The 14,157-nt window shown below is 43.9% G+C and overlaps 1 protein-coding gene across 13 annotated transcripts in view; it reads right to left on the minus strand.

Moving 5' to 3' along the window:
* LOC126213498 (putative sodium-dependent multivitamin transporter) overlaps positions 1-14,157 on the minus strand; it is a 1,462,669-nt gene that overhangs the window by 1,118,257 nt on the left and 330,255 nt on the right. For all 13 annotated transcript variants that reach the window (XR_007541198.1, XR_007541196.1, XR_007541195.1 and 10 more), the window contains exons 4-6: positions 8,604-8,828; positions 3,584-3,699; positions 993-1,112 (exon numbers count right to left, since the gene is read on the minus strand). Coding sequence is in view for 9 of the 13 variants with exons in the window: in XM_049941335.1 (XP_049797292.1) it covers positions 993-1,112; positions 3,584-3,699; positions 8,604-8,828 (461 nt within the window). In the remaining 4 variants the exon portion in view is untranslated. The remainder of the gene's footprint in view (positions 1-992; positions 1,113-3,583; positions 3,700-8,603; positions 8,829-14,157) is intronic.

Here is a 14,157-nt window from a genome sequence, read left to right on the forward strand (position 1 = left end):
CACACACACACACACACACACACACACACACACACACACACACACGCGCGCACGTACTTACTTTCACATTTATAGTATACCTGTATATAAGATAGCCTGCAATGTGTCCAATGGAAATAAATCCACTTGAAGGTGAAGATAAAAGGTATTCGACAGTGTAGGTTTCACGACTGACCACAGATGAGAACACACCAGGCAAGTTGGAATGTTGTGTCTGTACCAGTGTTTTAGCACTACATTCGTGAAGGCAGTGAGCTGGAGCACCATATGTGACAGCCACACTAGTGCTCACACCATCAAAGGCATTGGAGGTGGGATCACCCACAGAAGCGAACACGTACCTCACCTGTGTGGCATTGTGGAAGGATGACTGGTTCCACAAGGCAGTTGCCATTAATCCCCACCCATACACTGAGGCTGAACTGGTGCAGATTTTCCACAGACACGATACTGTAGCTATACCCTGTAATCCTTCAGATGGGTGTTGTGAAGGTTGACAATATTGCCTCTTGTAAAGGTAGCCTCATCCACGAATGGGACAGATGACTGAAATCACAGCCCTGTAATGGCCTCTGCAACAAGCCCGCAATGAAAACGTTGCCACGGAGGCAAGTCTGTAGGTAATGAGGCCTGCAGGCATTGTAAGGGATACGGATAGTTGCAGTTTTAATTGTGAATATTCCACACAGTAATACGGTTTACGCCATGCTGGTAGGCCACCTGCCTGGTGCTGATACCGAGGTCACTAACCGAGATCTTTTATCTACACTTTCACATACGTGTGCCTCCCTTGGAATGAATTTCTGGCCATTTGTCTATATGACTTCCTCACTCCAAACAAATAAAACCTGCAACCTTCACCAGTTACCAAGGACACCAGTGGTGAGCACCTCCACTTTACAGATATGTTAAATGCCAAGCATTTTTAGTGACAGGATATTTCTGGATCGTGCAACATACCGTGCCCTCCAGCTGGGACACTTGCCACTTACCTGGTAGAGAGCAGCCTCTGAACCTGTGTCTGGTTGACGGCATACAGGCACAGGTAGGTGAAGCCGCCACCAATGATGAGCGACCACCACGTATGGCGCACCGTGGGGTCAGCAGAAATGCTGAAAAACATGTCCCGCCATTAACAGTAATGACGATAGACGATTGACACTATGAGATGTGAAGATAAATCCACAGTGAATGAATTATTATATCAAGATTTTTCGTTACTGTCCACTGTCACATTTGTCTTTACAGTGGTATCCCGTTTCATTTATCAGGGTGTTAAGCAATTCTTGAAAGATAAAGTTTCCTGGGTTTTCCACGCCACTTTTCATTGATTTTGTGCGGTCCAACAGCAAAAACTGCACACTGACCAGTAGAGCACTGCAAAGCAGCACCAAGAAGGCTTCGAGCCACGTGCGAATGGAAAGAGCGGGAAGAGCCACGCCTCCAGGAAAACAGAGTTCAGCGCCCCCAGTCAATGCTAACTTAACCGACCACCTACCGCTGTTGAGGTCCAGTTCAGTCACAGACTTCAAGAGTGTCACTGGCGTCCCATTATACGAGGTGTGACAATAAAGTAATGAGACTGAATTTCTTTGCAAGATGTGGCAACCCTGCTGGCTTGTGTAGGCATTTATTTGAAGAATAACTAAAATCCGAAGGCATCTTTTGGCTTGTCATGAGTCCTTATTACATCTTCAATAAACTATTGTACACTTACTTGTAATAAGGAATGTCAATTGTTTTATCACTTTGATTTGTGCAGTTGAACACTGAGTACTCTTCATTCATGTTTAATTTATATTTCGCTAAACAAACGGCAGAGAAAATTTGAATGTTTTACAAAATAAAGCAGTTCACTTTCCACATTTCCAACAATAGACTGGCTCCAGAATGAGAACACTTGCCCACGAAAGGCAAAGGTCCCGAGTTCAAGTCTCGGCCCGGCACACAGTTTTAATATGGCAGCAAGTTTTAATACACTGGCCCCTCTCAATGTTTTCACCATTGTGGAATTGGCAGCTGAGTTAATATTTCATGCCTCAAAAACCCCTGTGTTAGCCACACTAAGAAATTTAAATTGTTTGCTGTGAATCATTAGTAGCTTTGGCTCTTTGTAGTAAAGGCTCAATTTGATCCAAATGCCTTTATAAATTTTTAAAAAAAGCTGTTGTTGTTGTTGTCGTTGTGGTCTTCAGTCCTGAGACTGGTTTGATGCAGCTCTCCATGCTACTCTATCCTGTGCAAGCTGCTTCATCTCCCAGCACCTACTGCAGCCTACATTCTTCTGAATCTGCTTAGTGTATTCATCTCTTGGTCTCCCTCTACGATTTTTACCCTCCACGCTGCCCTCCGATACTAAATTGGTGATCCCTTGATGCCTCAACACATGTCCTACCAACCGATCCCTTCTTCTACGTAAGTTGTGCCACAAACTCCTCTTCTCCCCAATTATGTTCAATACCTCCTCATTAGTTATGTGATCTACCCATCTAATCTTCAGCATTCTCCTGTAGCACCACATTTCGAAAGCTTCTATTCTCTTCTAGTCCAAACCATTTACCGTCCATGTTTCACTTCCGTACATGGCTACACTCCATACAAATACTTTCAGAAACGACTTCCTGACACTTAAATCTATACTCAGTGTTAAAAAAATTTGTCTTCTTCAGAAACGCTTTCCTTGCCATTACCAGTCTACAGTTTATATCCTCTCTACTTCGACCATAATCAGTTATTTTGCTCCCCAAATAGCAAAACTCCTTTACTACTTTAAGCGTCTCATTTCCTAATCTAATTCCCTCAGCATCACCCGATTTAATTCGACTACATTCCATTATTCTCGTTTCGCTTTTGTTGATGTTCATCTTATATCCTCCTTTCAAGACACAGTCCATTTCGTTCAACTGCTCTTCCAAGTCCTTTGCTGTCTCTGACAGAATTACAATGTCATTGGCGAACCTCAAAGATTTTATTTCTTCTCCATGGATTTTAATACCTACTCCGAATTTTTCTGTAACAAAGTATGATTGCATAAATGGTCTCTAGCATGGAAACCATGCATTTCCGGACGTAAGTGCACTAGACTTTTTTGTTCCGTATCTTTTCATTGCTCAATCCCTAGAGTTTGTACACCCTGTGTGGGTGTGTGTGTGTGTGTGTGTGTGTGTGTGTGTGTGTGTGTGTGTGTGTGTGTGTGTGTGTGTGTATGTGTGTGTGTGTGATAAAATACAGGCAACATTAACAGAAAGAAAACCAATCCCCATTCCTTACACACATGCTGTTGTACCATGAAGAAGAACAACCCAAGACCAAAAGTTGAGGTACTTTATTAATGTCTTCAAAGCTGTGTGCCTATGGACTGTTCAGTTCTTTCTGAACGTAGTGAGTGGTTGTCTTTACTTTTACTAACTTGAAAACGGATTTGAAGATGTTTATGTTTGAACATACAAGAAAATTTGAAAAAGGAGGAAAAAAGTTCTTGTTTGTTCTTCCATAATCAACAACAAAGTGCTACTTTTTAAAATGTGTTCAAGCAGAACAGAGACACAAGAGTGAAGTTAGTAGGCAATGGCTGGCAACACACCTGGAGAAGTCTGCACGGCCTCCAGTGGTGGCTATCTCCCACACCTTGTCGAAGCCTCCTGCATCAATGGAACCTTTAATACTGACCAGGAACACTGCTGCGAACATTAATAGAGACTGAGAACAGAAAACTTCCGGTCATCCGAACAATCCTACTGGAGCAGGTGGTGGAGGAGGGGGTGGTGAGGGGGTGGTGGAATGGGAAGAAAACAAGGCTGTAGCAGAAGGAGCAATAAGGGTTCACAAGTCATACGGACCACACACGTCGTTAGTAATGGACAAAAGAGGGGTCGAAGGACATCTTTGACAGGATTCCTGGGAAAGGAAGACATAAGGAACAGCAACAACACAATCAGAAAGAGAGTCTACATCTACACTCAGCAAATGTGAGTCATAGGATGGTGGTGGGATGTTGTGGTCTCACAATCATTCGTAACTACCATTCATAAATGTGTTATTAGAAGAACAAGTGTCATCAAGTTGCTGTAAGTGCTGGAACATCATGCACACACATATAATGTAGGAGGCTAACTATTGTAGGCTGCAACCTAGGTGCCAACTCCAAAAACAATTTTGAAAGAATTCTGTCTTTGTTTTAATGTCATTGTGTGGTTTCTCTTGTAAGAACGACCATTGGCACCCGATTACGTTTTTATTTTGGCATGTATATATGAAGATGGTATCTGTTTTTTCGGACATGTCAGTGACCATGCAGCTCGTTAGAATGAAATTACAATGAAATGAATACCCTTAGCTGTGTACAGACGTTCATGTAAGTCAACGGGGACAGTTGAAAATGTGTCCCCTGACCAGGACTCGAACCTGGGATCTCCTGCTTACATGGCAAACGCTCTATCCATGTGAGCCACCAAGGACACGGAGGACAGTGCCACTGCTGGGACTTATCTCTGGCACGCCACCCATGAGACCCACATTCGCAACTTATTGTCCCGCACCATATTCATAGTGCCCCTGCCCATCATACTCATTACTCGCGGCTTTCCGAAACAACAGATGCCATCTTCATATATTCAGGGTGGTCCATTGATCGTGACTGGGCCAAATATCTCACGAAATAAGCGTCAAACGAAAGAACTACAAAGAACGAAATTAGTCTAGCTTGAAGGGGGAAACCAGGTAGCGCTATGGTTGGCCCGGTAGATGGCGCTGAAATAGGTCAAACGGAAATCAACTTCGTTTTTTAAAAATAGGAACCCCCATTTTTATTACATATTCGTGTAGTACGTAAAGAAATAAGAATGTTTTAGTTGGAGCACTTTTTTCGCTTTGTGATAGATGGCGCTGTAATAGTCACAAACATATGGCTCGCAATTTTAGACCAACAGTTGGTAATAGGTACGTTTTTCAAATTAAAATACAGAACGTAGGTACGTTGGAACATTTTATTTCAGTTGTTCGAATGTGATACATTTCTGAGAACGCATGCTGTTACAGCGTGATTACCTGTAAATACCACATTAATGCAATAAATGCTCCAAATGATGTCCGTCAACCTCAATACATTTGGCAATACGTATAACGACATTCCTCTCAACAGCGAGTAGTTCACCTTCCGTAATGTTCGCACATGCATTGACAATGCACTGACGCATGTTGTCAGGCGTTGTCGGTGGATCACGGTAGCAAATATCCTTCAACTTTTCCCCACAGAAAGAAATCCGGGGACGTCAGATCCGGTGAACGTGCGGGTCACGGTATGGTGCTTCGACGACCAATCCACCTGTCATGAAATATGCTATTCAATACCGCTTCAACCGCACGCGAGCTATGTGCGGGACATCCATCATGTTGGAAGTACATCGCCATTCTGTCATGCAGTGAAACATCTTGTAGTAACATTGGCAGATCATTACGTAGGAAATCAGCATACACTGCACCATTTAGATTGGCATCGATAAAATGCGGACCAGTTATCCTTCCTCCCAAAATGCCGCGCGACACATTAACCCGCCAAGGTCGCTGATGTTCCACTTGTCGCAGCCATCGTGGATTTTCCGTTGCCCAGTAGTGCATATTATGCCGGTTTACCTTACCGCCGTTGGTGAATAACGCTTCGTCGCTAAATAGAACGCGTGCAAAATATCTGTCATCGTCCCGTAATTTCTCTTCTGCCCAGTGGCAGAACTGTACACGACATTCAAAGTCGTCGCCATGCCATTCCTGGTGCATAGAAATAAGGTACGGGTGCAATCGATGTTGATGTAGCATTCTCAACACCGACGTTTTTGAGATTCCCGATTCTCGCGCAATTTGTCTGCTGCTGATGTGCGGATTAGCTGCGACAGCAGCTGATGTGCGGATTAGCTGCGACAGCAGCTAAAACACCTACTTGGGCATCATCATTTGCTGCAGGTCGTGGTTGACGTTTCACACGTGGCTGAACACTTCCTGTTTCCTTAAATAACGTAAGTATCCGGCGAACGCTCCGGAAACTTGGATGATGTCGTCCAGGATACAGAGCAGCATACATAGCACATGCCCGTTGGGCATTTTGATCACGATAGCCGTACATCAACACGATATCGACGTTTTCCGCAATTGGTAAACGGTCCATGTTAACACAGGTAATGTATCACGAAGCAAATACCGTCCGAACTAGCGAATGTTACATGATACCACGTACTTATACGTTTGTGACTATTACAGCTCCATCTATCAGAACGCGAAAAAAGTGGTCCAACTAAAACATTCATATTTCTTTACGTACTATACGAATATGTAATAAATAATGGTAGTTCCTATTTAAAGAAACGAAGTTGATATCCGTTTGACCTATGGCAGTGCCATCTATCGCGCCAACCATAGCCCCATCTGGTTTCCCCCTTCAAGCTAGACAAGTTTCGTTCTTTGTAGTTTTTTTATTAGACGCTTCTTTCGTGAGATATTTGGCCGGGTCACGATCAATGGACCACCCTGTATATAGTTAAGGCTCACCGGCCATTTGAGCATCTTCTTCTGTGTGGATGCACAAACAGTGCCCGAACTCTTACGAGAATCGGCGGTAAGGCTGCGAGTAATGAGTATGATGGGCAGGGGCACTATCAATATAGTGCGGGACAATAAGTTGAGAATGTGGGTGTCACGGGAGGTGTGTCAGATATAGGTCCCCCGCAGTCGCGCTATACACTGTGTTCTCGGTGGCTCACATGCATAGAGCGTCTGCCATGTAAGCAGGAGATCCCGGGTTCGAGTCCCAGTCAGGACACACATTTTCAACTGTCCCAGTTGACTTATATCGACGCCTGTATGCAGCTAAGGATATTCATTTCATTGTGATATCATTTTGACATGTGCCATTTATAATACATTTATGTTACTACGTTGGTGACATGAAGATGGTCGCTTGACCAACTCTTTGGTGGTTTCATGATGCCATTCTTCAAAGATGTATTTTGGCTTTTGGCGTTTCAGTACCATACCACAGGGGTGGAGCACGTTCGTGAGTGAGGAAACAACTTATCTGTGAGAGCTAAACAGTATTTCTTTAATGAAGCTAGCACTCTCATTTACACTACTGGCCATTAAAATTACTACGCCAAGAAGAATTGCAAGTGATAAACAGTTATTCATTGGACAAATACATTATACTAGAACTGACTTGTGATTACATTTTCACGCAATTTGGGTGCATAGATCCTGGGAAATCAGTACCCAGAACAACCATCTCTGGCCGTAATAACGGCCTCGATACGCCTGGGCATTGAGTCAAACAGAGCTTGGATGGCGTGTACAGGTACAGCTGCCCGTGCAACTTCAACACGATACCACAGTTCATCAAGAGTAGTGACTGGCGTATTGTGACGAGCCAGTTGCTGGGCCACCATTGACGAGACGTTTTCAATTGGTGAGAGATCTGGAGAATGTGCTGGCCAGGGCAGCAGTCCAACAATATCTGTATCCAGAAAGGACCTGCAACATGCGGTCGTGCATTATCCTGCTGAAATGTAGGGTTTCGCAGGGATCGAATGAAGGGTAGAGCCACGGGTCGTAACACATCTGAAATGTAACGTCCACTGTTCAAAGAGGTGACCGAGACTTGCAACCAATGGCACCCCGGACCATCGCGTCGGGTAATACGCAAGTATGGGGATGACGAATACACGCTTCCAATGTGCGTTCACCGTGATGTCGCTAAACACGGATGCGACCATCGTGATGCTGTAAACAGCACCTGGATTCATCCGAAAAAATGACGTTTTGCCATTCGTGCACCAAGGTTCATCGTCGAGTACACCATCGCAGGCGCTCCTGTCTGTGATGCAGCGTCAACGGTAACCGCAGCCACGGTCTCCGAGCTTATAGTCCGTGCTGCTGCAAACGTCGTCGAACTGTTCGTGCAGATGGTTGTTGTCTTGCAAACGTCCCCATCTGATGACTCAGGGATCGAGACGTGGCTGCACGATCCGTCACAGCCATGCAGATAAGATGCCTGTCATCTCTACTGCTAGTGATACGAGGCCGTTGGGATCCAGCACGGCGTTCCATATTACCCTCCTGAACCCACCGATTCCATATTGTGCTAACAGTCATTGGATCTCGACCGTCGCGAGCAGCAATGTCGCGATACGATAAACCGCACTCGCGATAGGCTACAATCCGACCTTTATCAAAGTCGGAAACGTGATGGTACGCATTTCTCCTCCTTACACGAGGCATCACAACAACGTTTCACCAGGCAACGCCGGTCAACTGCTGTTTGTGTATGAGAAATCGGCTGGAAACTTTCCTCATGTCAGCACGTTGTAGGTGTCGCCACCGGCGCCAACCTTGTGTGAATGCTCTGAAAAGCCAATCATTTGCATCTCACAGCGCCTTCTTCAGTATCGCGTCTGTAGCACGTCATCTTGGTGGTGTTGCAATTTTAATGGCCAGTAGTGTATTTTACGTGGACAGGCAGGAGCTGCAGCGTGTGTGTTAGGTGCAGGTGGCCGGGCAAGGAGAGGAAGTGGGTGGAACAGGGCGTCAGCTGACGAGCAGCTGCCAGAGGGACAGAGACTCACCTGGAAGACGTCGGTGATGACGACGGCCTTCATGCCGCCGATGGTGGAGTAGAAGGTGCAGATGAGCCCCACGGCCAGGATGGAGGCGTTCTCATCCAGGCCTGTGGTGGCGCGGATGGCGAGCGCGGGCGCGTACAGCACTATGCCCATGTAGAGCACCATCTGCAGCGAGAAGGCAATGCTGGCGCACAGCCGGGCCGCCACGCCGAAGCGCATCTCCAGGTACTGCAAAAGCCGAGCACCGGACACCGCTGTCAAGCCGACAAACGCATTCGCGGTCAGAAGCACAAAATGGAGACACGCATTAACATGAAGTTCTGCTTCAAATTAGGGAAACAAGTGACAGAAATTCATCGAATACCAATGCAGGTGTACAGTATCGAAGCAAGGCGTAAAATGTACAGTCGTGGACAAAATGAGCGAGACCCCTCGCCTTTTCGTTATGCTGATCCGCACAGCTTTGAAGTCTGCTACGCAGCATAACAGGCAAGGTGACGAAGTGCTACCAACATAATATGCAAGTTTACTCACAAGGAGACGGCATGACCGTGGGCTCGGGGATTTGTCCGAAATTTTGTGTGGTGAAACACGACCCCAAACATCTCACGTGGTTAAAATAGTAGGACCCACTACTCGGAAAATCCCGAGAAAAATCGATCCAAAGTTTCTTAGATGCCTTATGAGTATAAAATATTAGTCCATTGCCAAACCGCTGTCTAGCCTACACGAAGAAACGAGAGACAATTTTATCTTTGAAAAACAAATATGATCAAGTGACGAACATCACTATCTGGTTTAGACTTGGATTTTTTCTAAAATGCCAAGGAACCTGTAATTAATTTTAATTTTTTTATTACTTTTAAATGTCAGTTGAAAATTATGTACTACTGTGGAATGTTATATGTCTAATAAATTGGGAAAAAAACGTGGTTGGAGCTCGGACCCTTACGCCGGAGGTCTCGGGTTCAATTCCTCCTCCGGTACCTTTTTTTTCTTCTGCTGCTTGCAAAGTTGCAGCGCATTGTTACAGGAGAACCGTGAAATTAATTCCCGGGAAGATTGTATAAAAATTCATTCTATAATTCACCATCAGTTATCGTCACCAATATCCCGAGACATGATTCAATATGCCCGGTTTGCCTCAAAATTATCAGAAACTCAAAACATTTTCGTAAATGTTAATGGGGCATGTTTTTGTACAGATTTATTGCAAACGCCCTGTGATTCTAAAAAATCCGCTTTTATGTGCTGCGCAAGATGTCGCAAAAATTATTGCTTTGTTTGTTTTTACGATGATTACCACTGCGGTTCTTCTTTATAATTATTATATGTATAAAAATAATTGAATGTTCCCAATCGACTTTGTTATTCTGATTAAAAACCCAATGTTTCTCCTCATCTACTTTACAATGAATAATGGAAAACCCACCGCCATGAATTGTGTTGTTGGACAAAAAGAAAATACTGTTTATTCAATAATGTAACTAATTTGTTACAGATAATGTAGGTTTGGGAAGCTTTCTGAATAATTGGTGGAATAACCAAAGAAAATGAAACAGAAGAGAAAAAATAGTGCTGGAGGAGGAATCGAACCAGAGACCTCTGGCGTAAGCGTCCGAGCGCTAACCATGTAGGCCAAACGACGGCTCGGCAACGGGCTAACATTTTATACTCATAAGGCATCTAAGAAACTTTGGATCGATTTTTCTCGGGATTTTCCGAGTAGTGCGTCCTAATATTTTAACCACGTGAGGTGTTAGGGGTCCTCTTTCACCACACAAAATTTCAGACAAATCCCCGACCCCACGGTCGTGCCGTCTCCGTGTCAGCTGATTGCTGAGACAGCTAGCACTGGAGAAACGGCATCCTCTGCCACCACTTCGTAGGAAACGAAATACCTCAAGTACAAGCCAACGTGTTGTATTTGCATATATGTGACTATGACTTGTATCTAAAGTGTGGTTATGGATAGTACGTATGCTCAGATTGCGAATCTAACATCATGAATAAAGACAAGGGGAAATGAATTAAGCGTCCAACCTCTTCTGTAACATCAAATATATTTTAGTTATTCTTTTTTAAATGAACTGCGCAGAAAATCATTCACCAGAAGAGAGTAACTTTTTAGTAACACCAGATGATATTAACAGCTTGCCGGCGCGGGTTAGCCGTGCGCTCAACGGCGTCATATCGCGGACCGACTTGCTCCTTGCGCCTTCAGTTCGAATCCTTCCCCGGGCATGGATATGTGTTAGGTTGCTGTTATTGTGGTCTTCACTCCTCAGACTGGTTTGATGCAGCTCTCCATGCTACTCTATCCCGTGCAAGCTGCTTCATCTCCCAGTACGTACTGCAACCCACATCCTTCTGAATCTGCTTAGTGTATTCATCTCTTGGTCTCCCTCTACGATTTTTACCCTCCACGCTGCCCTCCTATACTAAATTGGTGATCCTTCGATGTCTCAGAACATGTCCTACCAACCGATCCCTTCTGCTAGTCAAGTTGTGCCACAAATTGCTCTCCAATTCTATTCAATACCTCCTCATTAGTTGTGTGATCTACCCATCTAATATTCAGCATTCTTCTGTAGCACCACATTTCGAAAGCTTCTATTCTCTTCTTGTCTAAGCTATTTATCGTCCACGTTTCACTTCCACACATGGCTACACTCCATACAAATATTTTCAGAAACGACTCCCTGACACTTAAATCTATACTCGACGTTAACAAATTTCTCTTCTTCAGAAACGCTTTCCTTGCCATTGCCAGTCTACATTTTATATCTTCTCTACTTCGACCATCATCAGTTATTTTGCTCCCCAAATAGCAAAACTCCTTTACTACTTTAAGTGTCTCATTTCCTAATGTAATTCCGTCAGCATCGCCCGACCTAATTCTACTACATTCCATTATCCTCGTTTTGCTTTTGTTGATGTTCATCTTATATATTCCTTTCAAGACACCATCCATTCTGTTCAACTGCTCTTCCAGGTCCTTTGCTGTGTCTGGCAGAATTACAAAGTCATCGGCAAACCTCAAAGATTATTTATTCTCCACAGATTTTAGTTCCTACTGTTAATTTTTCTTTTGTTTCCTTTACTGCTTCCACAATATGCAGATTGAATAAAATAGGAGATAGGCTACAACCATGTTCCATTCCCTTCTCAACCTTCCATATCGTGCCGCTCGACTCATGTAACTGCCATGAATACATATGTAATGTATAAAGGGGAAAGTTGTTACCAAAAATCTCCAAAAGATGATGATGTATTTACATCAGATTTTTTCACTATACACTGCTGAACATTCAACGGAAATGGACATAAAGGGGGGGGGGGGATGTGGAGACGGACACACACACACACACACACACACACACACACACACACACACACACACACACACACAGAAAGAGAGAGAGAGAGAGAGAGAGAGAGAGAGAGAGAGAGAGAGAGAGAGAGATGGGGAGGAGGAAAATGTATGGACTTTACTAAACATAGAGGGGGAGCAGAAGAAGATGGACAGGGGTGGGAGGAAGTTATGGGGGGGTGGGGAGTGGAGGGAGGAGGAGGTGTTGACAAATGTGAAAATTACCGAACTATCAGTTTAATAGGTCACAGCTGCAAAACACTAATGCGAATTCTTTACAGACAAATGGAAAAACTGATAGAAGCAGACCTTGGGGAAGATCAGTTTGGATTCCGTAGAAATATTGGAACATGTGAGGCAATACTGACCCTACGAGTTATCTTAGAAGCTAAGATTAAGGAAAGGCAAAGCTAAGTTTCTAGCATTTGTAGACTTAGAGAAAGCTTTTGACAATGTTGACACACTTTCAAATTCTGTAGGTGGCAGGAGTAAAATACAGGGAACGAAAGGCTATTTACCACTTGTACAGAAACCAGATGGCAGTTATAAGAGTCGAGGGACATGAAAGGGAAGCATTGGTTGGGAAGGGAGTGAGACAGGGTTGTAGCCTCTCCCCGATGCTATTCAATCTGTATATTGAGCAAGCAGTAAAGAAAACAAAACAAAAGTTCGGAGTAGGTATTAAAATTCATGGAGAAGAAGTAAAAACTTTGAGGTTCGCCGATGACATTGTAATTCTGTCAGAGACAGCAAAGGACTTGGAAGAGCAGTTGAACGGAATGGATAGTGTCTTGAAAGGAGGATACAAGATGAACATCAACAAAAGCAAAACGAGGATAATGGAATGTAGTCGAGTTAACTTGGGTGATGCTGAGGGAATTAGATTAGGAAATGACACGCTTAAAGTAGTAAATGAGTTTTGCTATTTGCGGAGCAAAATAACTGATGATGGTCGAAGTAGAGAGGATATAAAATGTAAATTGGCAATGGCAAGGAAAGCGTTTCTGAAGAAGGGAAATTTGTTAACATCGAGTATCGATTTAAGTGTCAGGAAGACGTTTCTGAAAGTATTTGTAGGGAGTGTAGCCATGTATGGAAGTGAGCAAACAGTAGTCTCTTCTGCTTGTGTTATTCAGTGATCTTCTGTGCACAGGTAATCTTGTATGGGTACACATGGAGGTCACTTTTAAGAATTCGTTGAACGGAGCGTCTGGATATTCCCAGTTGCACTGCTGCCTTTCTACACGATTTCCCGGGAGTTCTCTGTACAGCAACTCGTACCGCTTCAATATTCTCCGGCGAACAAACAGGCTCACGCCGAGGTCGCTTCGCTTCCAATACTGTTCTTTCCTGTACAAATTTATCGTACAACCTGTGGATGGTCTTCTTGCAAGGGACCCATCGTGTGTTAAACTGCTGTCGAAAACACCTCTGAGTCGCAACAAGACTTTTCGTTTCACGAAAAAGTAACACAATTGCCGATCGTTGCTGTGTTGTCAGTCTTCCATTGTCAGCCATTGCTGCTTGCTAGTCTCCTAGCGGCAGTATCGTGAATTACACGTCATTTCGTAACTCATTTGTTCTTCCAAGCTCTGCTGGTACTGCTGTAGAGATCCCAGCGGGATATCTAATGTGGGTCGTAAATTGTGAAACAAACAATTGGTAACACATTTCGTGCGCCATCCTGTAGCAAATTTTTTCAGCTATTACTTTCCAAGAAACCAGGTAAGCATTGCATAATGGCCGGAACACCGGCTATCAGCACAGGTACCAGCACTTAGCGAGCAGTAGGGGAGAGTGGGGCAGTCTGAACCACGGGGCACAATGAATCAGGTAGCATAATTTCAGTATAAGGTGGTAAATTATTTTTTCCTCTGTCATATGTTGTCAGTACTGCTCTACCAACTGACACTTGTTTCCTGCAGTATCTAGTTCCCGCCATTAGTGTTGTAGTGGTGATATGTTAGTTTCGCGACAGTGAAATAATTTTTGGGGACATAGATAGACTGAATTTTGTTCAATCCTTTGTCACCAAATTTTAGGCAAAGTAAGTCATTGTAGCAATATCAATACAGTATTTTAATTATATAGATCTTCAAATATTAACAATGTTCATACATAACCTCACATGAGCCTTGTTTGAAATATGTACTGTTTGAGCACATTGAACCAAGCTCTCCCAGG

The sequence above is a fragment of the Schistocerca nitens genome, chromosome 11 (genome assembly GCF_023898315.1).
Source record: "Schistocerca nitens isolate TAMUIC-IGC-003100 chromosome 11, iqSchNite1.1, whole genome shotgun sequence".
In the NCBI taxonomy this organism is placed as follows: Eukaryota; Metazoa; Arthropoda; class Insecta; order Orthoptera; family Acrididae; genus Schistocerca; species Schistocerca nitens.